This window comes from Dermacentor silvarum, chromosome 9, assembly GCF_013339745.2.
Source record: "Dermacentor silvarum isolate Dsil-2018 chromosome 9, BIME_Dsil_1.4, whole genome shotgun sequence".
NCBI classification, from domain to species: Eukaryota; Metazoa; Arthropoda; class Arachnida; order Ixodida; family Ixodidae; genus Dermacentor; species Dermacentor silvarum.
The window spans coordinates 8,656,448-8,681,550 of record NC_051162.1 but is presented as its reverse complement, the minus strand read 5'-3'; the positions used below and the strand labels follow the sequence as shown (position 1 = coordinate 8,681,550).

The 25,103-nt window shown below is 49.3% G+C and overlaps 1 protein-coding gene across 2 annotated transcripts in view; it reads left to right on the top strand.

Moving 5' to 3' along the window:
* LOC119464980 (zinc finger protein 2-like) overlaps nucleotides 1-14,847 on the top strand; it is a 77,641-nt gene extending 62,794 nt beyond the window's left edge. For both annotated transcript variants that reach the window (XM_049656552.1, XM_049656551.1), the window contains exon 3: nucleotides 14,426-14,847. In XM_049656552.1, coding sequence (XP_049512509.1) covers nucleotides 14,426-14,771 — 346 coding nt within the window. In that variant the 3' untranslated portion in view covers nucleotides 14,772-14,847. The remainder of the gene's footprint in view (nucleotides 1-14,425) is intronic.
* The last annotated feature ends 10,256 nt before the right edge of the window (nucleotides 14,848-25,103 follow it).

Sequence of the window (25,103 nt, the reverse complement as noted above, 5' to 3'; positions counted from 1 at the left end):
ACAACTGCCATGCTCGGACTATGTACTACCCGTATTAACATTGCCGGCCGTGTTACGTTTGCTGTCATGGACCACTGCCCTGATGTTCTGATTCTATGTATTGACTTTTTGACACTGCACTGTGCACTTATCGACTGCTCTTCCGGCGTTCTGCACTTGAATGTACCCCAACGCACTGCCGCCGATGCCTAAGACGAGCCCCGCCTTCGTGCGGCCAATTCGTTCCTCTGTCGCCCCTTGCCGCAACAATGGTGCCCTTCCCTGGTCTTCCTGACGGACACTACGTGGCATATCCTGTTCTGGACGTTCTCTTAACCCGCCATGTTACGTTACCAAACACCATTGTTACAGTTCGGGATAATCATGCGTGCGTTCCCATTCTGAACTTCAGTTCATCGACGGAAGTTGTTCCACTGGATATTTTCCTAGCGACACTGCATTCCTTGCAGCACTGTACTGTTTCGGCACTCGCTTCTGATCCTCAGCTTGACTTGACTGCTGCAGAGTCGACTTTAACTTACGAGTATCAGGACCCATTTCGCTGAATGACTTCCCCTGACCTGCCACCTGATTAAACCGATGCTCTCTGCCCCCTAGTAGCTTCGTACCAAGATATCTTACCAAGAGGTCATCCCTTTGGTCAGACCACCCTGGTTTCGCATCGCATAAACACAGGCGATGCCTTTCCCATTCACAGGAGGCCTCACCGTGTGTCAGCACCCGAACGCGCTGTCATACAAGAAAGAGGTCGACAAAATGCTTGAGAACAACATTTTAAAGTCGTCTTGCAGTCCTTGGGCCTCCCCAGTCGTATTGGTAAAGAAAAAGGACAACACTTGGAGGTTTTGCGTTGATCATCGCCATCTCACCAAGGTCACCAAGAAGGACGTGTACCCTCATCCACGGATGGACGACGCGTTAGACTGTTTGCACGGTGCCAGTGGCTTTTCGTCCATTAACCTCCGCTCTGGCAACTGGCAAATTGCTGTTGACGAACAGGATCGCGAAAAAATAGCCTTCGTTACACCTGATGGCCTCTTCAAATTTAAAGTCATACCGTATGGACTCCCCAATGGCCCTGCCACCTTCGAGCGCATGATGGGCTCTCTTGTTCGCGGTCTGAACTCTTTCCCTATCATAAGGGAAAATAGGTGTTTTTTGTATGTTACGCAGATGTGTTTCTTTACTTAAGGAACTACTGCACTCAATATTTAATGCAATACCCAAACAGAAAGTAAAATGAATAAACTTTTCACGCATAAAAGTTTGATTAACGAGACCTATGTCATCAAAAAGATGTAAATTGTTAAAATCAAGATTCTACGATAAAATTGAACAACGTTTGTAAAGACACGCTTGTATGTACTAAGAAAAAATGGTACGAAAATTATGAGATATAAAAAATGTATTTCCATCTATTAGGCACTAACTCCGAAAAAATCAAAATTTTTCATTGAACAGGTATTTCGCTACAGAAATTTAACTGCAAGCACTACAGTTGGGCGGGCCGGGCTGCGGCCGCCGATGTTCCGGGCTGGTTTGCGTCGTCGTCGCTTTCATACTCAACGTCCGATGAAACGTCAGCGTCCTCTGACTCGCTGCTATTGGATGTATCCATAAGATCAGCTGCAGAGGCAGCGGAATCGTGATATCTGCGATCTCGCGAAGCGCGCGCGCCGTTTCTGGAGCCGGACGTTTTGCGTTCCGTTTTGACGATCGCGAAACTTCGGAGCGCGTTTAAAAATCAACGCTTGGAGGGAAAAAAGCGAGCTGCTTAGAAAACAAAAATATAGTTTCTCCTCTTTCACGTGCGATGACGCAGTGTGCCCGTAAGCGCCGCGGAAAGTCTGAAAAGCGGAGCTTCAAACCATCGATAGCGGGCTAACCATGCCCAATGGGCGCGGTACGGAACGAGTAAAGTGGTCCATATGGCCTTTGCTACCTTGATGACGTTTTTGTTTATTCCCCCAACTTCGAAAGCCATCTCCATCGCCTTTCCGCCGTTTTCCGAAAAGCAGGTCTACAGCTCAACTCTGCTAAATGCCATTTCGGTCGCTGTCACATCAAAGTCCTTGGCCACCTCGTCGACGCTGCCGGCATACAGCCTGATCCCGACAAGGTCCGTGATGTCAAAGAATTCGCGCTCCCACACTCGTTTTATGTTCCTACTTTCGACGCTTCATCGAGAACTTCGCGGACATCGCCCGTCCCTTGACTGGTCTTCTCAAGATGGGCATTTTTTTTTCGTGGAGACCTGATCAGGCCGCAACCTTTTCCGATCTTATTACTCGACTCATGAATCCACCCATTTTGGCTCATTTTGGCCAGGCCGCCGAAACCGAAGTTCGTACAGATGCTAGTGCTTATGGCATCTGCGCTATTTTTGCCCAACGACAGAATGGCTTGTCCCGCGTTACTGCATACGCTTGCCGAATCCTTTCTAAATCTGAGAAGAATTATTCAATAACCGAACGTGAATGCCTCACTCTCGTGTGGGCCATCGCGAAGTTTCGCCCCTACTTTTTACGGGCGACATTTCTCTGTTGTTACGGATCACCATGCCCTCCGTTGGCTATCTTCGCTAAAAGACCCTACGGGACGCCTCGGCATCGGGTTATTACGGTTGCTGAAATACTCCTTTTCTGTGACATGTAAATCAGGGCGACTGCACCAGGACGCCGACTGCCTGTCTCGAGATCCCGCTTGCCCACCTGACCTCACCGACGGCGACACTGATGCCTCGGTACTATCTATCACGGACTTTCTCAACATTGCCATCGAGCAGCGTCGTGACCGCTTCTTACGATCTATCATCGATCGTCTCACCGCACAACCCTCGGACCCCCCACCACGGCTCTTCGTTTTAAAATACAGTGTGTTGTACAGGAACAATTTTGATCCCAACGGCACCGCGCTTCCTGTTGTGCCGGATAACCTACGCTCGGACGTGCTCGCCCAGCTTCACAATGCCCCCACCACTGGCCACTTAGGCGTCACTCGCTCTTATCTGCACTTCTGTCCTTCCCTTCACCGTTCCGTTTGACGATACGTTGCAACCTCCGAGAGCTGTCAGCGGCGCAAGAAACCCTCTTCGCGTCCAGCTGGTTTACTCCAGCCGATCGACATTCCTGGCGAGCCGTTTTTCCTGTTGGTTTGGACCTACTTGGACCTTTCCCTGTGTCAGCCGTCGGCAACCCATGGATTGCGGTCGCCACGGATTACGCGACTAGACTCGCATCCCCACGAGCTGTACCACCTATGTCGCCGATTTTCTCCTTCGACATGTTATTCTACAACACGGTGCTCCTCGCCAGCTCCTAACGGATCGCGGCCGTTGCTTCCTCGCCAAAGTCGTTCACGATCTTCTACAGTTCTGCTCCACTCATCATCAATTCACGACAGCTTACCATCCCCAAACTAATGGACGACTGAGCGCCTCAACCGCATGCTTACCACATGCTCGCGATGTATGTGTCGTACGATCATCGACATTGGGACTGTACATTGCCCTTTGTCAGCTTCGCTTATAACTCTCCGCCTCACGACACAGCGGGTTATTCACCTTTCTATCTTTTGTATGGCCGCCACGCAGTTCAGCCATTTGATTCCTTGCTTCCAACAGATTCATCTTCGACTTGCTCCTACACCCTGGATGTCATTGCCCGCACCGAAACTGCCCGTCGCATTGCCCGTGAACGCCTTGTACCACCTCAGACTGTTCATAAAACGCTTTACGATCGCCACGGTCGAGATGCCCACTTTGATCCTGGCTCACTGGCCCTCCTCTGGCGGCCTTCTCGTCGCGTGGTCCTCTGCGAAAAGCTGATGCCCCGTTACGTTGGATCCTATCGCATGCATGATTTGCCAAGTGACTGACTTGACATACGAGGTCTCCCCCAGTGGCTGCCACCACTGTGTCCGCGGCCCCGGCTACATAACTTGTACACATATCGAGGCTCAAGCCCTACTACTCGGACTAGCACCATATGCCTTAGACAGCACCGGGACGGCGCTTTTGCCCCCGGGGATTTATGGTAGAGTATGGTATGTGCCGGCAGTGCGAGAACGGAACAAGACGCGGTCGACTGTTTTCAGATATTGTGGTTCGGAGCCCTGGCTATTGCGCAGATCTCCTACACTGTCACAATATTGTACACAGTCGTATTCGAAAGCCCGAATTTTAGCACCGATGCTTCCTACAAAGTAATTTGTGAAAAACAACAACAAAGAAGCGCCCAGTACAGAACTCCGAGGAATTACGAGCTTCACTGAGTGCAATAAGAGCCGTGAAAGTTTACACACTGGCGTGTGCACGAAAGGTACTATTTAATACCTAGTAAGCACGAACTCGTTTTAACAGCGAAGCTGTTTAAGCGAGCCTTAATTTGTGGTTCGTGGTTTGCATCAAGAAATAAAAGAAAATAAACTTTCTTCCCGAGGCGGGATTCGAGCCCGCGTACCCCCGTTTCCAAGGCGAGCGTCGTAACCAAGCCACGCTTGCAGAACATGCATTTATGCGAACCATATGATTGCGTTCGAGAGTCGTCGTCTTTGTCCGCAGCTGGCACGTTCGCACGTTCGTGCTCTGTGAAGTGAAGAGGCTTTGCGCGCTATGAGAGTGAGAGAGAGAGATGCGCATTCATGGAGCGGGTCTACTACAACGCGTTGTCGGCATCGCAACGCGGTGTCGGTGTTTCAAGCTGTGCTAAGCAACGCGCGATGACGGCCATAAGTCCGAGATGCGCGAAAAGAAATTATCATTACGAGTAATAAGATGAAAAGTTCGCGCACCCTTCCGGGAAATGCTGGGCTAAGATCGCCCAGCTTCGCTGTTTCAAGCGTTGCGCGGCCGAGTGTAAGGTTAAGCGTTTTTTTTTAGGATTGGCTTTGATTAGGCACGCGTTTAGAACGGGATATCCGGTCGAACGCCTTTTCTAAGTCAAGAAAAATAGCATCAACTGGACAATTTCTGTCTAAGGCTGCTGCGAGATCATGAATTGTCATAAGGAGCTTGCACCACTGTTGTTTTTCCGTGATGGAATCCGTGTTGGCAGTTCTTAATTCCGCTGTTTTTTTTGTTTGTTTTTTGTGCACGAACAGTGAGATATGCTTGGATATGATGTGGTGTACTATTTTCACGGCACTGCATAGAACCTATGTAGGCTTTTAAGAAGTATGAGCTGAGCGGCTATCCAATATATAAAAAAAAAGGTGGTTGATCCCTCTAATATAGGAATCGGTATAGAACACGAAAGTGAAACGTGTCTTCACAGAAGTAGTGTAATGTTTATTGCACATTGATATATAATGTCTATTGGTGTTTTGTGGCTAAAGCGCCCTTAGGCGTTGATGCACCCACGCTGACGCCTGGTGGCACGTCTCCTCCATCACGACTACCAACGTCGATGACCATGAGCAACCGTCGTGCATATGGAAGCTGCACTACACTGCACACGCTAGCACAACGCGAAATACGAAGCACGTAACTGACACACTAATACAACGCGCAAGACAAAGCACGTAACTGAATCGTCACCGAGTCAAATCAGCGCGTACAGCGCGTCGTAATTGCAGCCTCCGCGATCAACTTCAGAAATATTTTCAGAGCTAATTGCGGAGGCCACGCTCCGCTGTGCTGAGTACGGTGAACGCCACTACCAACGCCACCTAGGTGGCGTTGGTAGTGCTTCTTGATGCCAGCGTCCCTTCGAATGCTGGCATCGAGGCGTCGTAGTGCTGAGACGACCGAAGCGTTCACTGTCGGTGCGCGTTAGTGTCATAATGCAGTACTTCTCTTTTCTGCTCGTAGGCGGCGGCACCGCCCCGAGCAAGAGCGCGGGTACACGGAGGAGTGTTAGATATATAAGGCGCGTCTGTGTAGCGCTCTGCAAATGCGTTTGTGGCGCAATGGGTTAAACGCTCGGCGATCTACCGTCGCGGACCACGAGGTCGTGGGTTCGATTCCCAAATTTTGCATGTTTGTGGAACTTTTTCTTCTGGTTTCTTTCTTTGTATTATGTTCTATGACGTATTTCCGTGACGGAAATACGTCAGTGAAGTCTTGGTGGACCCCGGCATAAAACACTTTCGTGTTAAAATTTATTAAAGATTGGATGACGCTTAAGCTTCTCCTTTAAGAGTGAGACGTAATATCGTTATCGGGCTCCGCTGGCACCACAGAGTAGGCTTCACTGCTACACCAACGTGGGAAAGCCAGCTTACAGAGATAAAGCTTAAACTGATCCCCTTAAAGTTCGCTTCACTTTTAAACATAAATGCATTCCTGGGAAGACATTTTTACAGGAGCAGTTTAAGCCGTCTTATATAAAAATGTAAAGGCCCCAGGCCTTTTTTTTAATATTTGATTGTTTGCTGTTGCCCTGAGGCGCACGCGTGTCCAAAAATGTCACAGTTTCGCCCTAAGGGCGAAGCAATAAATGCGATAGCAACACAGCAATGTCATACGAAGTAAGGTGAGTGGCTTTGGTAGCAATATGAATTGTAGTAAACATGAGCTGATTAAGTAAGCAGGTGTGCTGCGGCGTAAGTAGACCGACATGAAGAGAGACTCGATGACCACGAGAAGGCGCGTGTGAAACGGTGGTGTTGATGAGAAGCGCTTCCCGTGGGCAGCGCGTGCGAAGGGACACACCTGTAGCGCTGCACTGCCGATCCGGGCAGCATTGCATGTGTAGCGTGCGTTGGAAAATGTGGCCCGACTATTACTAAGTGAATGAACAAGCGTGGTGTGAGCGCGCACAAACAAACATGAATAGATCACACTGAATGACTGCAGACAACGACCGTCAAAACTCTGGCAGCAAGCGGATACGCCGCAGCGGCGAAGGTACGTGCGGTCTATCGCTTCAACAGAAACTGAGCGGCGAATGCACGGCGCATAAAGGTCAGAGCCGTGTGGAGATAAGAGACGGTGCGAGCGAGCGACGAGCGCGGTTGTTGCCAGAGTGGAAGTGCACCCCCCCCCCTCCGCCCCCGCTCACTCCGGCGCTGGCTTCCCGCCTCCTTGCTTGCGCGTGGGAGATTGAGTGCGTTCGCTCTCCGTGATAGCGCGCGTCCCCGCACGCTTCCGCTCGGGCATACGGCACGCAGCGAAGATTTTATCTATAGGTAACCTCACGGCAACGGCGACGACGACGACGACGGCGACGCCGACGGCAGAAATCCGGTTGAAGTGTCCATATAATTGCTATCGCAATAAAAAATTTGAAATGCTGGGCTTTCAACATTCCCCTCAATGTTGCCTTGAACCAAACTACAGCTAACCACCATCAGAATTGGAGGACGCTCAAGCTTCACCTTTATGAGTGGAACGCAATAGCATTCAAAGATCCCTGGCTGCTTATTAGGATTTTTTCAGGTATATCCTCGTATTTTTCTCGCACAGTCCGACGCTATCACTCCTGTAGGTTGTGGTTAAGTCGTACTTTACGATTTTTCTGAAGTATTTTACTTTGAGAAGTTCAATTTTTGTTCACTGACGCCTTGCGCTATGCGGAGGGCCTGTGTGGTCGGGCTGGTTCGGGATGATGTGGTTCGGCATGATTATTTCCGCCAGACGCCGTGCGACACGGGCCCTTAACGCTACCCGATTAAAATTTGCGCTTGCCCGTGTTGTTGCCCTGTCGTGCTTGTCTATTTTTTTAGCAGTATCTTTTTCGTAAAAGTATAGATGCGTGCGTGTAAATTATACGGAATGTGGAAATCATATGAAATTATTGCACTGTAGCTTGGCACTGCGGGTTACGGTTTAAGCATAAGCTGAGACTAACGAAAAAATGTCACAGTTTCGCCCTAAGGGCGAAGCAATGAATGCGATAGCAACACAGCAATGTCATACGAAGTAAGGTGAGCGGCTTTGGTAGCAATATGAATTGTAGTAAACATGAGCTGATTAATAAGCAGGTGTGCTGCGGCGTAAGTAGACCGACATGAAGAGAGACTCGATGACCACGAGAAGGCGCGTGTGAAACGGTGGTGGTGATGAGAAGCGCTTCCCGTGGGCAGCGCGTGCGAAGGGACTCACCTGTAGCGCTGCACTGCCGATCCGGGCAGCATTGCATGTGTAGCGTGCGTTGGAAAATGTGGCCCGACTATTACTAAGTGAATGAACAAGCGTGGTGTGAGCGCGCACAAACAAACATGAATAGATCACACTGAGTGACTGCAGACAACGACCGTCAAAACTCTGGCAGCAAGCGGATACGCCGCAGCGGCGAAGGTACGTGCGGTCTATCGCTTCAACGGAAACTGAGCGGCGAATGCACGGCGCATAAAGGTCAGAGCCGTGTGGAGATAAGAGACGGTGCGAGCGAGCGACGAGCGCGGTTGTTGGCAGAGTGGAAGTGCGCCCCCCCCCCCCCCCCCCCCGCTCACTCCGGCGCTGGCTTCCCGCTTCCTTGCTTGCACGTGGGAGATTGAGTGCGTTCGCTCTCCGTGATAGCGCGCGTCCCCGCACGCTTCCTCTCGGGCATATGGCACGCGGCGAAGATTTTATCTATAGGTAACCTCACGGCGACGGCGACGTTGACGGCAGAAATCCGGTTGAAGTGTCCATATAATTGCTATCGCAATAAAATTGGAGGACGCTTAAGCTTTGCCTTTAAGAGTAGAACGCGATAGCGTTATCGGGACCCGTTCGCATCGCATCGTTCGCATACGGCAAGTACGCTTCATTCACTGCAACTCTTTAGGTGGGAAAGCCAGCTTTCAAAGACCAAGCTTACACCGATCCCCTTAAAGTGGGCTTCACTATTAAACTGAAATGCATTGCTGGAAAAACAATTTTTTCAGGGGCAATGTAAGTGGTCTTATATTAAAATGTGAAGGCCCTAGCACCTTTTTTATTATTTTATTAATTGTTTGCTATGGCCCCGACGCGTGTAGGTCTGGTAGAAATGCTGGAAAAGGGGTTTGTGTTTGAGTTTCCTCGTAGCAGAATTATGTTTTCTCGTACATACAAATTACAGTCCGACGCCGATTGGTAAACAATCCGACGGCGAATCCGACGCAGAATCGTCAAGTCGTACTTTACCATTTTTCTGGCGGATTTCACTGTGAGAAATTCAATTTTTGTTCCCAAAACCTTGCACCACGTGGAGGACCTGCGCGGTCGATGTGGTTGGACGATTTTCTCCCGTCATCCGCGATCACACGCCGGATGCCGACGTCAGATTTCCTGCGACACGGCGCCCTAAACGCTATCACGTTAAAATAATATTAGTTTCTGAGGAATACATGGTTGCGCTAACAGGAAAACAAATACTTAGAAAGAAAAGCAGGAAACAATATGTCGAGCGCTGAACTTCAACTGTTTTATTCGTACAGCAGAGCTGGGGGGATTCCGCAAATGCGCATGCGTGTGTCAGTCACGCAGTGTTTCCAGGTCGGACGAGGCGGCGTAGCCCAAAGTTATACAAATTGTAGCCCAAATGCAGCCAAATACAAAAAGAGAGCAAAATATTTCGTAGCCAAATATAGACACTCCAGACGCATTTCTGCCGGCGGCGTCTCCGTGAGGTTCCGCATAAAGTCCACGGGCGATAAAATCGTCGCCGTGCGCCATATGCTCTATGTGCGAGTGAATTTTCATTTGCAGTTTTATTTGTATATAAATTTTCCCATACAACTACGGCAATCCTTTTTTTGCAGAACCCGTTGTAACCAAATGTATTTGTTGCCGTGACGGTTGACATCACGCTTGCACACACAACTTCTTGCATGGAGGAAGAAACTTTTTGGTTGGCCCCGAAAGCTCTCAAGTTCCAGCGAATCGCTGCAGAGGGCGAAATCAAAGTGATTTTATTTTATGACAAATAGTACAAAGTTATTATTTTAGGGGCGAAGCTCCTTATAGCGGCACCCGATCCGTCCCCGTCGTCGTAGTAGTAGTGTGTAACCAGTAGTGTGTAACCAGTCTGAGAAAAATGAGAAAAAAATTCCGAAGTTGTGGTCGTAGCGCGTAATCGAACCAGGGACCCTTCGCTTCCGAGCGCGCGGCGTTAGCCCACTACGCCACGAAGCGGACATGGACACACGCACCACGATGGCAATAAATACCCAACATTAACGAAAGGCCGCGTTTCTAGCGCGTTTCTAACACGTTTGTGCTAGCGCGTTACGGCCCGTGTAAGAAGCTGGTGTAAGACGCTGTGGCCTCTCCGCCTTACCTTCAACGCGTTTCGAACGCGCTGCCCAAAGCGGTGGCAAGTCAAGTTCAAGTCGAGGAGCGTTTATGAATACGGGGGGTATACTCTCTCAGCAGTCATGTGATGGCGTCGGCAAACGCGGTGCACGTTCCGGCATGTGTAAATGGCTGCGTAAGACGCTGTGGCCGCTCCCCCTTACTAGAGAGTACTGCACGTTTCTAACGCGTTTGTGCTAGCGTCCCCTTAAGCGGGAGATCCGATGATTCCCTCCGGAGCTTCGCCCACTCATCATCATTCACCCCGTGGATATGCTGTGATTTTTTAGTTATATGCAGCAATAATAACTACGATCTCTGCTTTTTAGCTCACGTGAACGCAAAATAATGATAAGCATCATTGAGCTCTCAGGTGACAACTGCCTACGGCGTAGAAAAACTTCAGCTCTCCAGCGGTCTGCGACGGTGACGCACCCACGGCTTCTTTTTTATGAGCCAAAACCAGTGTTTCACGCTATGATATCTCGCGTTAATTGTCCCCGCATCCTATCTTGTTTTCTCGTTAATTACCTTGGCCCGGGTTACCTGGGACAAACTCAATATGGTTTCCATTTACATTAACCTGGCCACCATCTTAGGTGTCTAGCACGCCAATAACATGCGCTAAAAAGAATTGAGAGGCAACGGATGCCGCTCGCTGTCTCAATCGGTGTAAGCGAAGCTTTAAACGTTTGCTGCGCAAAACGGCACTCCAGTGTAAGAAGCGCGCAGTCGTTTGCGGCGACGAGCACATCCCGAACGTAACTCGCTCGAAATGGCAAAAGCCGCGACGGCTCACAAAGAACAAAGGTAAACGCCAAATTGATAACAGTGGTAATCCTGTGAAAACTGGTTAATGTAAAGAAGCGAACCATGCTGATATGCTAATAATAATAATTACTGCGGTTTTACGTGCCAAAACCCCGATATGATAGGGAGGCATGAAGCATTGGAGGACTCCGGATTAATTTTGATCGCCTGGGGTTCTTTAACGTGCACATAAATCTAAGTACACGGGTGTTCCTACATTTCGCCTCGATTGAAACGCGGCCGCCGTGGCAGGCATTCCAACCTCCGTCCTCGATCCAGCAGCATGACACGCTCTCCTGCTAAGCTAACACACTGAGTGATGTTCATGTGACGTGGCGCACTGATGACATCGTGGCAAACATGTTTCGATATTAGTGGAATGAGTATCTGCATCCACGACGTTACGGGCAAACCATCTATAAGTAAACTCACCAGGACCCACTTTGGGCTCGGGGTCTTACTCCCATTCTGTTTTAAACTTTCTAGCATACTTGGCCCACTTCCCCATGGTTCGATTCTCCTCCCCGAGGAAGATTCGATCTTAAGTCTAACCTATGGAAATGAACCGCTAATGTAAGCACGAACAAAAACTCATCTCGTAGGTAAAGGAAAATGGCAGTAAAGCTTAGCGTGAGAAACGTGAAGCAGGTCGAAAGCTGTGCCCGGCGCGATAGTTCACAAGAAGCCATAGCCGTGGAGCGTGTCATCTACCCGTGCTTCTTTCATATCGGCGTCACGATCGCCCGACGCTATTTTATTGCTCTCTGAGCATAGCGATGTTAGTACAGTGTACTGTGAAAAGCCCTTTACTCCCAGGCTCATCCCGATGCCCGGGGATCGGGTGTCTCATGGTGAAGTGCGATGTAAGTTTAAGTACATCAAAGATCAAAGCCACCGGCTCAGACAACGGCCCAGAGAATGGGGGGGGAGGGGGGACGGAGGGCATTTCGCGCACGCACGCACGCACGCACAGGCGCGCTGCTAGTCCAGCCAGCTATAACATAGCATTCGAGATTTGTTTCTACTCGATCAGAGCCCCTCTAGAGCGTTGATTAGGGTGCCACTTCTGGCCTAAAGAAAGCCAAGTCGCTGATTTTCAGTAGCTCAAATATAGCCACATAGCCAACTCGTCGAAATGGACGCCAAATTTTTTTTCTGTAGCCCAGTTTGGCTATATATAGCCAAACCTAGCAACACTGTGTCAGTGTCGTCTAAAGCGATTGCAGAAACGTTTTTAACAGCTGAATCTCGTTGTGAAACAGAAAAACAGACGTATCACTAATACAACTCGTGCCTCTCTGTTTTATGGGATAAGCCTCCAAAGTTATCTTCCTAACGTATCACCACTCCTGCCAAGCTTTCGAATGTTTCAATATCTCCAAATCATCGAGGTGGCATCGACAGACGCGAATTTAAAGTTCTACGTGCCATAACCACGATCTGAGGCACGCCGTAGTGGGGGACAACGGCATGAACGTTTTCGTCTAAATGTGGCCACTGAAACCGGGATCGAACCCGCGACCTCGAGTTCAGCAGCGCAATGCCAAACTCTCGTTTCCTGTTTCATGTAGCGAAAAAAGTCTCAGTTTCGCCCGAAAGGCGAAGCATCTATTGCGATAGCAAGCTAGTGGACAGCTATACGAAGTAAGGATAGTAGTTTCATCGGCCGTATAAACTTGTAAACATAGGCATACTAACAAAATCACAATCATGGTGTCACGCACGCACAAGCAAACATGAACGCATCTTACTCGATGACTGCGGAAACTCGCTGTCAAAACTCGGTAGTGAGCGCGGCAACAGCAGCGAGCGAATCGACCTTCGGCCCGCCGCTCGCACCAGCGCGAACTTAGCCGCGAAAACACAGGGCAGCGAGGAAGGACTCTGCCCTCTCCGCAGATTGCTTTCAAGATACAGCCGCCTGGGCGGAAGAGCGTGGCGCAGTAGGCGGACTTCCCCTTCCCTCCCTCAGAGCCTTGCGGCCCCGCAGGTGCGCGCGTTCACTCAACGCGGAGTAAAATGCGCCTCCCTACGCTCCCTCCGAAGTGTTGTGCGCGACTGGAAGACGGCGCGCTTCTTTTCCGCTTCCCGCTCTTGCGTGTGCGAGATTAAACCGCGAATGCCGGCTCACCCTCGCACGCTTTCACTCGCACATAGAGCATACGGCGCACGGCGACGATTTTATCGCCCGTGGAATTTATGCGGAACCTCACGGAGACGCCGCCGGCAGAAATGCGTCTGGAGTGTCCATATAATTGCTATCGCAATAATAAAATTAAATGAAAGTGAGGGAAAAGCCCTTTTCTACTTTACTGCAATAACGTGCGGAAGGCAACTTAAAAAGAAATTGGGTTTTTTTTAAATAGTACCCAAAGAGCAAAATTTTATGCAAAAGATGCAATTGCAAAATAAACATGAGACATCTAGTGAGCTCTGCCACTTTGTGTCAGGTCGTTCTGCATAAGGTGAGGCCATGTGAAACGATCAAAGTGACGCAAGACCACCGCAAGGAGCCGCCTACTAGAATTGTTGACACAAGAAAATGCAAATACTGTATCACTCTTGCACTTTATTGCGCGCTTCAGTAAGCGCTATGTTGCAAATTGTGCACGTACCCTGTCATGCATATTTAGCTTCTCCTCCTCCTAATATCTTCATCGTCACTCTTCTTTCTCTCCGCCCCTTTTTTCCTGTGTGGAGTAGCCGGCCAGAGCAAGCTATAGCTTTGGCCGACCCCTCTGCCCTTGTCTAAATAAATATGTATATCTATCTCTCTTGCACCCCAGTTTCAGAACCAATCTGAAGGCATACCTTCAGATTGGTTCTGAATACTTCTTGCTATTTTGATACATCGTAGTGTATCAGAATAGCAAGAAGTATTCAAGTTGAATTCGAAATTCCTAATATTCAGATCACCCTACTAAATGATGAAAGGCGAAATGACCCAAATAGCAATCCACAACGCATTCATAATGCTGCTTTCGGTATATATAAGCACATGAGCAATAAAGGGAGACGCAGGGAGACGGCTTTGACATTGCGCATTACAGATCGCTGGCTACGCAGAGGGGAATATCTGCATATAACGTGCGCACTGTCAACTAAAGTTCCCGGCTACAGCGGCCGCATTTCGATGGGGCGAAATGCGAACGATACACCCTTGTACTTAGATTTAGGTGCACGTTAAAGAATACCAGGTGGCTCAATTTTCCGGAGCCCCCACTACGGCATGCCTCATAATCAGATCATCCTGTTGGCACGTAAAACCCCATAATTTATTATTTTTTTTTCAGCTAAAGTAGGTCGTAAATAAGTGCGGCGGTGCGATCGTAGCGTTGTCTTCACTTCGACTTTTCAACCATGCATGGTCGGTAAATATCAACTTGGCTTCTCTAAATGGCGGCGATCTCGCAGGGTGAGACCCGACGACGAGAACGGGGATGAGGCGACCGTCCGCCAAGAAAGCACCGGCCGGCGCAGTTCGAGATCGCAGGCCAGCTCGGAGCGCGCGTGCGACGTGTGCGGCCGTCGCTTCGCAAATTCCTCGCACTTGGCGCGTCATCGCAGGACGCACCGGGGAAGCTCGGACGAGTTCTTGTGCGCCGACTGCTTGCTGTCCTTCGCCAGGAAGGACGCTCTGCAGAGGCACATGCTCACCCACACGGGGCTGCGGCCCTACATATGCCGTGTCTGTGGCAGCGCGTTCACTCAGCGGAGCAGCGCCACGAGGCACGAGAGGAACATACACGGCCTGCCGTGACGGTGCGAAAGGTGTACTGGCAAGCGAGAGGAGCTCTCACGGCTGCCAGCGAGACAAGGCTGTTCGGCTGTGATTGAAAAAGAAGAGGAACGTAGCTTGAATGAAATTGGCGCAATAAAATTCAAGGACAAGGTTTGGGAACGGGCTTGTTCTGGGTGTTGTAATCCCCTTCGTTTTTTTCAAGCTTTATTTCTACTGGTTGCAAAATTCAAGAGAGCGAGCAATCGATGGCCTGTCCGAACGTACAGTGCGGTCACACTGTCAAATGGAACACGTTAGTTAATAGCACGGAGAAAGATAGACAGGAGTGCCGACTCTCCTATCTTCCAATGCATTTGGCGAGGCTAACTGATGCCCCAGCGATAAAAGGCGCCCAGTTGTCCGCCGTAAGACCAGTGAAACTTCGTAAAGTAAGGCACGCGAAGCTGACACCGCGTCGCTATTGATCTACTGGGGTCACGTGGGACCTTGCGCCGGTTTCGTTTGTTTAGGAAGCCGGCGATCCTCCATAAGACTATGCGAGGTAACTTATGGCACGTACACACTAGTGGCAAAACGCGCGCGGCGCGCCGCCGGCGGCAAAACGCAGCGGCAGGGCGGCCACACCAACCGGCGGCGCGCCGCTGCGGCAATCACGTGACAGACTAGACTCCTCTCCCCTTCTCGAACTATCCGGGAGCTGACGCGTGCAGGTGATAGTGCGAAACGAGAAACAAGCGGTCGGGCGGGTCCGCATGGCACCATTTCACCCGCGCACGTCACGGAAGCGGGCCGCTCTCATTGGTCTCCTTCATCCGCGGCACGCGACAAACCGCAAAAAATTGGTCCAGGAGCGATCCATGCCGCGGGAAGCAAAATCCGTTTCGCGGCTGCTTTCGCTTCGCGCGTCTTGCCGCCGGCGGCGCGCCGCGCGCGTTTTGCCGCTAGTGTGTACGTGGCATTACGAGTCTCTGATAGTATGTGTCAGGGCTTACGTAATTTGCTGCTGGTCATAACGTAGTAGATATGGCACAGTTCAGTGAGCATGTTGCCATTTATCCGCACATGCTAACACAATGCCTACGCGACGTGTACTTTGTTTATATAAGCACTCCGTCGTCGTATTTTGTGCGCTTAATCGTTGTGTATGCCAACAGGCTTGAATTCGCGGGCATGCGTGGCTGCGTGCGAGAATGTTTTTACGATACCTTTAGATTCAGCTCAGTCGGTTTGACAAAATTTGAGGCTGGAGCGTGAAAACTAATATCAGGTAAGCAACTCTGCCTTTCGTGGTTACTTACTGGCCTTTTTAGAGCGAATTGCTTTGTTTGCCTCTTTCTTTCGTGTGCGTCCTTCGCGATCGGCCGGTAGATTTGCGATACAAAGGCACCCAATGTGCGAGCGGGCGCTCCCGAAACCGAGTTAGGGGGCGCGTTCTTCGCCGAGCGACAGACTAGTAGGTCTTTGAGACGCCCAGTGCTCAGCAAACGAAACGCGTTGTTCGGTGCGCGTGGCCGCTCTAAGCCCCTGGAAAATTCCAGGGGCTTTCGGCCGCCTCTATTTTTCAAAGGTAGCAAAAAGTTTTGATGCAGCCGCCGCGCCCTGCGATAGGGCGGTTGGCGAAACGCCATCTTTCCGCCTTCTCGCCCCGCCCAAAGGGTCCCGCAGTGGTCGCTGTGCCGGCGGAATTTGCGAGTGTTCTTTGTTTTCGAGCGTGTATTTGGACGTTTTCGGTAAGCAGAAAGCACTTCACGCGCCTCTGTTACATTGTTGTAGTAAACTAGAAGAGCCTATGTACTTACCTGATGCTTGAGCAGACGCAGGAATTATGTGTTTAAAATCAACGTTTGCAGCGTGACATGCTAGTATGCCGGGCTGCTGTGCATTAGGTTGCCGCCACCGCTCGGAGGACCAAAAAAAAAGTTATTTTCCATTCCTCGCGGTCACAACAATATCAGCAGAAGGAAGAATGAATTTTGTGCGGTTTTTACTCTTGCGTGCACTTAGGTTCCATGCCATGCTTCATTGCTCCAACGCCCATAAGAAATAAGCTTAAGAATGTTAATGACTTGGGCTCCTTTGATATAGTCGAACAGCAACGATCGAGTTGTTTTTATTGCTGTGTTGGTCAGTGCAGTGCTACAGGACGCTGTGGACAATTGTGCTATTTGCTAACTGCTGTTGTTTTATTGTATCCTACTATAGGACATGCTTCAAATCAGTGCTTGCTTTTAAAGAAAAAGTTTGTTCTGCATTCGCGCAATAAAAGCCAATTTTTGAATATGTGTTCCTTTATTCTGCTGCATCTCTACAAAAAAACCACTTAACTCAGCTTTTCTATAGTCTGGTTTTAGAGCCTATAGGTGTAGAAATACCCCAAATTTATTTGCAAGTGCATTGCCTAACATTGCAAACATACTTTTATATCTACGGGGCTTGCAAAGGACATAGGCATGGAGGTGGTCGGAGTTGTGAAATGGGGAAGGCTTGGAATAAAAGCATTTCTTTACAAATAGACAGAAATTAAAATCGGCGCCTCATAGACACTAGTACGCATGCTATATTTCCTAGTTCTTGGAAGGTACTCAGGTTGCTGATAATCCACAGATGCAGTGCAGCTTTCTCCGAAGTAAAGCTATTAGAGTACTTTAAAAACAAAACCTTAGGTTAAAATGACCGTGTAACCATGAGAATACTGCGGAACACTGACAAACGCAGTAAAACCGATAATAGCGCATAATATGCACTGCGCACTATTACAGCGCTCGGTGCGCAATGACATTTCTGAAAGTTGCAGTAAGGTCACAACCTGCCTATTTTTGCGAACTAGGAAGCAAGTACTATCAGCTGGCCCAAATATAATCTCTACTTCAAGTTGCGCTGAATTTCAATACCTGCTAACAACGAATGAAATAAAGATGTCCTGTATGACCGCCGCTGTGGAAAGCTGTTAAGAAGAATGAGCTGCTCCGGAAACGCACGCGTTTTATTTCAACGTTTAACGTTCTCCGGGCTCATTGAAGTTCTTGTCTCTGTCGTTTGAAGTTTCCTAAGCAGATTAGGCCTCAAATGTTCATAATTAACCACTTCAAGCGCACACTGAGTGCGGTTTCAGGCGTCCGCAGAATGCACGGGAGCGAGTGGCGCATCGTCTGCTAGCGCTGCTTCTCAGACCCCCCGAGAGGGCACGCGTGTAGTTGTCGAGCATGGACGAAGGGGCGCCTCGAGCGCTGGAGAGCAGAAACTCTTAAGTGTTAACGGCCCACGTTGGGCGACAGTGCACGCGTGATTGTGTTCACTAGTGTTCATAGACTTGTCTATTTCCTTCTCGTTTTTTTTCTTTTTAAACAAAAGTTTTTGGCTAGGGCATGGTGTCTAGCCCTAGCCAGACACCATGTTTTAGCTAGAGCACCATTGAGGTAGCCATGCCCACCCGCTACAAAGGGTAGGCATCATATCATCATCATCATCTACTTTGAAAAGTAGAGGAGCCTTAGTATACTAGCCTTAGGCCGTCGGCGCTTGTTGCGCCACCTAGTGAGCGCTCGTGAAGGCGAGCTGGTGCATCTGCGGGCGAGAGCGTTGGTGACGCATGGAGGCTGCATCCGGGCGACAGTGGTTAGGTTTGTTTCGCGGTGGTGCCACCAGAGCGCTGCAAGCCGTGGTTTCTGCACCGTGCTCACCTGGTGGCATGAACAGAGAGCGCGCGCGTTTCGCAGCGCTTGAATAAGTATTTTTTTGCGATGTGCTATCATTGCACATGGTTTCCGAAAAAAAAGGCTTACCTCGCTCATGCCTTAATGCATGTTAGAACTACCCACTTGGCTTTGGCCTCCTGTTGTCACGTGGTAGTGACGATGAAAAAAACAGCAGCAATACTGTGAATGGCGAACTTGTGCCCACAAGTTCGCCATTCACAGTATTACCCACAAATACAGCACTTGTGCCCAAAAATACAGCATGCCTGTGCTGTCGAACATGAGACCCAGCTGTGTGCGGACGTTAGAGAGCATACAAGTTGAAGGATTGCGCACGTGCTTGGGCCTACCACGCTGCACCTCAACCAATGGTACCATCGCGAAAGCTCGGGCTTGTCCCATCAACGTATATATGGTCTGCGAACCTCTTCGACTGCAGCTACGCTTGTTGACCCAACATAAGCACCATCCCCTATCATCACTCCATGCCACGCACCCAAACTGCAGTTTTTCAAGAACTATATCGCTTCATGAGAATATTCTGCCGTTTAGATTCTCTTCCCCATGCATTCCTAGTGCACCTCCGAAGGGCCTGCATAAACCGCTTGTTAAACTTCAAATCGCTAGGATTACGAGGAAGTCCTGTGTTCCATCCATTGGCCTTAAGCAACTTACCCTATCGCACATTTTTACAGCATACAGTGGTACTTCTCACGTGTATACCGATGGCTCTGTTACCCCATGTGCCTCCGTCGCAGCCTTTGTCATCCCGCAAATGTCCATCGCTCGACGGTTTAAATTAGACCACAAGTCCACTTCAACTGCCGCAGAACTTGTTGCTGTCCCCGCAAGGGCACCTTGAGTATCAAGGTGATGGTGCTTGGCGCCACCACGGACCCTTAGCCCCCATACCGAAGCTGTCATCCGCACCGTGGCGAAAGGTTTTGAGGTGAAGGGTAGAAACCATGAACGGTGGCGGTCGGGGCCATGGTCAAGCTCCGGCCGATGGGCTCTTCGTCTGTGTACCAGGAGGCGAGCCCCGGGACCTTCCTGTGAATAAGACGGTGAAACACAGGTGACATTCTAGGAACCGTCGGCATATCCATATCGCATGAGTACTTTTTCTTCCAAAAAACCCGATCGGTCCCTGAAAAGGGGCCGCACCGAAGACATGTTAGACAAAACTCGAACTCAATGTGATCACTTCAGACGCTTCCTGATTATACACTCTCTTGTAGACAATGACTCTGTTGCTGCAATGTCCGTTTTTGTTATCGCTAGGACCCTTGAGAAGCTGATAGGCAAAAACTATGAAGCAAAGAAACTGTCATCCGGTGATCTTCTTGTTGAAGTGTCAAAGAAAGATCATTCCGACATCCTCCTCAAGCAAAAGCAGTTCGCCCACTTACAGGTGTCCGTTACCCCCCATCGCAGTCTAAACACAGTTCAAGGCGTCATATCAGAACGTGATCTGATCCGCGAAACAGACTGACCTCCTCGATGGCTTCAGAGATCAAGGTGTCATCGCCCTACACCACATCACCATAAGGCGAAACGGTGAAGATGTAGTGACACCCCATATCGTCTTGACGTTTAATCGTTCCCGTCTACCAGACGCTGTGACAGCAGAGTTCATTCACTGCAAAGTCCGCCCCTATGTCCCAAGCCCGAGAAGATGCTTCAAGTGCCAAAAGTACGTACACGGATCCAACACATGTCGCGGAAAACTCACCTGTGCAAAGTGTGGTGCTCACGAGCATCCAACCGAAAGTTGCAGTGCCACTCAAACAGAATGTCCCAACTGTCATGGGCCGCACGCTGCATACTCGCGAACCTGTGAAATATTCCAAAATGAGAAAAAAATAATTCAAATCAAGGTAACCGAAAACATAACATTCCCTGAAGCCCGGAAGAAGCTCTCGCTTCTCTCCGCAAGATCCTACGTTGACGCAGCGCGCCGGGGGGCCGGGCGGCGTCTAGTTACGGTGGGCACGCAGTACAGCTTTGCTGATGAGCGCCTTTCTCGGCCCCCCCAGCAAGCAGCCATCGGCTGCACCAACCTTCCAAGTTCCAGAGGTCAACTTCTCACACTCCTCTGGAACAACACAGACAACTGAGAGGGAGTCTACCCTTCTTGACAAACCCTCATCCGCTTCCGAGTCTCCGCCGGAAGCAATGGAAGTGACCCCGGGATCTTCGGTGTCTCCGACGCTGAGAGAGTCCCCCAAAGAGAGGCGGAGTTTTCTAGACCGCCTCAAACAGAAAAAAACATCCGCCAGTCAAGCCGCCTAACAAAGGCGGTGACACTTGAATAACCGGTCCCCTTATCACTCGCAAAAATGGCTGCTGAGAGCATTATACACTGGAACTGCCGAGGGCTACTCAGGAATCTGGATGACATATATGAAATACTTGCACAATACGAACCAAACATACTTTGCCTACAGGAAACACACTTAAACTCAACACGCACAAACTTTCTCAAAGAATATGCAGTATACTGGAAAGACAGGCAAGGCACTGCCCACTCATTGGGTGGCGTCGCTATTGTTGTGCAGAACACAATTCCCTGTCAGAGTATCACACTAGTTACCGATTTAGAGGCAGTGGCAATACGGGCTCTAACTTTTGGTAGAATAATAACTGTATGCTCCCTATATATTCCTCCGGACCATCAGCTATCCGTCCAAGAATTTGAAAAACTTATTGACCAGCTCCCGGATCCATTCATGTTGGTTGGAGATTTCAATGCACACCACCCACTATGGGGATGTTCAAGAGTTGATTCCCAAGGTGCACTAATCAAAAAATTTCTATTGTCCTCCGGTTCCTGTATATTAGGGGCGAAGCTCCTTATAGCGGCACCCGTTCCGTCCCCGTCGTCGTAGTAGTAGTGTGTAACCAGTAGTGTGTAACCAGTCTGTTAAAAATGAGAAAAAATTCCGAAGTTGTGTCCGTAGCGCGGAATCGAACCAGGGACCCCTCGCTTCCGAGCGCGCGGCGTTAGCCCACTACGCCACGAAGCGGACATCGACAAACGCACCACGATGGCAATAAATACCCAACATTAATGAAAGGCCGCGTTTCTAGCGCATTTCTAACGCGTTTGTGCTAGCGCGTTACGGCCCGTGTAAGAAGCTGGTGTAAGACGCTGTGGCCTCTCCGCCTTACCTTCAACGCGTTTCGAACGCGCTGCCCAAAGCGGTGGCAAGTCAAGTTCAAGTCGAGGAGCGTTTATGAATACGGGGGGTATACTCTCTCAGCAGTCATGTGATGGCGTCGGCAAACGCGGTGCACGTTCCGGCATGTGTAAATGGCTGCGTAAGACGCTGTGGCCGCTCCCCCTTACTAGAGAGTACTGCACGTTTCTAACGCGTTTGTGCTAGCGTCCCCTTAAGCGGGAGATCCGATGATTCCCTCCGGAGCTTCGCCCACTCATCATCATTCACCCCGTGGATATGCTGTGATTTTTTTAATAAAAAAGACCCAACATATTTTAATTTAGCACACAACTCGAACACAGCAATAGACCTTGCTATTGGCTCTCCGGTGCTCTTGGCAACCACTGAGTGGGCTGTTATCGATAACCTGTACGGAAGCAACCATTTTCCTGTTTGCTTAAAACACACAGGAAACATAAATAAGGTTGTAAATAATCATAGGAAATTTAAAGAACAGGCTGCTGATTGGAAGAAGTTCCGAGAACTCTCAAAACTGCCCAGTTCTCCAATCGTAGACCTAGGGATAGACGAATTACAATCCATGATCACTCTGCATATTTTAGAAGCCGCACAGAAGTCAATCCCACAGACATCAAATAAAACACAAAACAAACGTAGGCCATGGTGGAATGCGGAGTGCAAGAATGCCCGTGAGAACCAAACAAAGCATGGTCGAAATTCCGCAGGTATCCTACAGTTAACAATTTAATAGACTTCAAGCGTGCTAAAGCAAATGGCAGGCGTATCCGACGTGCATCCAAACGGGAAAGCTGGCAGTCATTCCTCTCATCTGTAAACTCCTACAGAGATACACATAAAGTGTGCAACAGACTTAGAGCACTTCAACGGCGCAGTGCTCACCCAGTGCCTCTGGTCATCACTGCTGGTGATACACTGGAACACAAAGCAGATGCAATAGGTCAACATTTTGAATATATTTTCAGCTCAGCACATTATACAGACACCTTCATGCGACACAAGCTAGCGGAGGAGCGGAAACCTATCCGTGATAAAAGGTCATCCACAGGAGGGTACAATAGCCCTTTCACTATGGAGGAATTGAAGGCGGCTCTGGGAACATGTGGCAACTCAGCAGCAGGCCCAGACAGGATTACTTATGGCATGCTCAAGCACATACATGAACACACCCTTATAAGCATACTCTTTCTGTTTAATAAGATATGGTCCTTTGGGCGCCTACCCGAAGGCTGGAAAGAGGCGGTTATCATACCAATCCTCAAACAAGGAAAGGAAGCCACGCTTGCAGCAAGTTACAGGCCCATTGCCTTGACTTGTGCAAGGTGTTTGAAAAAATGATAAACCGCCGCCTCGTTTATTTCCTTGAATATAACGGCCTTCTTGACCAACGTCAAGCTGGATTCAGGTCTGGTCGGTCGACAACTGACCAGCTTGTAGCATTTGAATCTTATGTCAGGGATGCCTTTATCCACAAACAACATTGTCTTTCTGTATTCTTTGACCTGGAAAAAGCTTATGACACGACCTGGCGTTATGGCATTCTCCGTGATCTGCATTCTCTTGGAGTCTCGGGAAACACGCGCATTACTATAGAAAGCTACCTCTCCGAACGCACCTTCGTGGTTCGTCTTGGAAATGCTCTATCGAAGCGGTTCATACAGGAGAATGGCGTTCCCCAAGGTGGCGTTCTCAGCTGCACGCTTTTCATAGTTAAAATGAACTCTCTAAGCAGTGTATTGCCCAAAACTATCTCTTACTCTGTTTACGTTGACGATGTCCAGATCAGTTTCAAATCCTGCAACTTGGCCATCTGTGAACGGCAAATTCAGTTGGGGGTAAATAAACTCTCAAGCTGGGCAGATGAAAATGGGTTTAAATTCAACTGTGGCAAAACCGTCTGTTTACCTTTTTCTCAGCAGCGTGGCATTAGGCCAGACCCCAACATCACACTGAACGGGCAGACCATAGCCGTTAAACAAGATCACAAATTCCTAGGCGTTGTGGTAGATAAAACGCTCACCTTTGTTCCACATATCAAGCAGTTGCGATTGAAATGCTTGAAAGCATTGAACTTAATAAAGATATTTTCCAGTCAGTCATGGGGTACAGACCGTGACTGTCTACTGAACCTTCTGATTAGCGTTGTCCTATCACGTATTGACTATGGCTCGGTAGTGTACGAATCAGCATCAAAGTCTGCGCTAAAGATGCTTGACCCCGTGTACCACCTTGGGCTCCGTCTGGCCACTGGTGCTTTCAGAACTAGCCCAATAGCCAGCCTGTATGTTGAGGCGAACAGATGGTCACTGGAACGACGAAGGCAGTGCACAAGCATAGTGTATGCCACTAAGGTGCTCTCTCATGCAGAGCATTCATCTGGTGAACTCTTGCGGGACACAAGCAACACCCAGTTGTTCTTGAGACGACCATCAGCAACGCCACCATATCCCGTTAGAGTCACGTCACACATTGAAAGCCTGCAGATACCGGCCTCCAACCTCCAGGTGGTGTCCCACAAAGACGCCATTGCGCCCTGGGAAATACACGCTGTTCACAGTGATATGTTATTTCTTGAGGTGGGCAAACATGGGCATCCGCTCGCAATAAATCAGCACTTTATGTACTTGCAGGCAAAATACAGGTGTGCAGAGTATTACACTGACGCCTCTAAGTCTTCAGCTGTCGCATGTGCCGCACATGGCCCTCAATTCTCCGAATCGAAAACAATGAACAAACATACAAGCATATTTACTGCAGAATGCTGTGGCATCCTCCTAGCCGTAAAGCACATCCTACAGAATAAACAACCAGCCTCCATCATATATACAGACTCCCTCAGTGCAGTGACTGCGTTGTCATCCGGTAAAAAGCATAAAAATCCAATAACTAATTTCCTTCTAAAATGTCTCATGTCGGCTCAGAAATCTAAACTTAAAATCACAGTGTGCTGGGTACCGGGGCACTGCAACATAGCTGGAAATGAGGTAGCTGACAGACTTGCGCAGTCAGCTGCTCTCCGTAATTCTATTGACATAGATAATATACCCTACGAGGACCTCAGGCCACAGATTAGAAACAGAATCCGTATGCAATGGCAAGAAGAATGGGATGGAGCAATTGAAAACAAACTGCACACAATAAAGCCATTAATAGGAAGATATGCTACCGAGAAACGCGACAGACATAAAGAGGTTGCACTATGCAGGCTTAGAATAGGACACACACATGCAACACATTAACATCTGCTAAACAGTTCTCCAGCACCGCACTGTCCAAAATGGGGTGATCGACTGTCCGTCATTCATGTTCTAAGAATGTGCAAGAGGCTAGAACCAGATAGGAGATGTCACTTCCCAGAACTGTACAGAAACCAAATACCTCCGCACCCGTCCTTCTTTCTCGGCGACTACCAAATGTTTTCATTAAAAAGAGTTTTTAAGTTTTTAGCGAGTGTA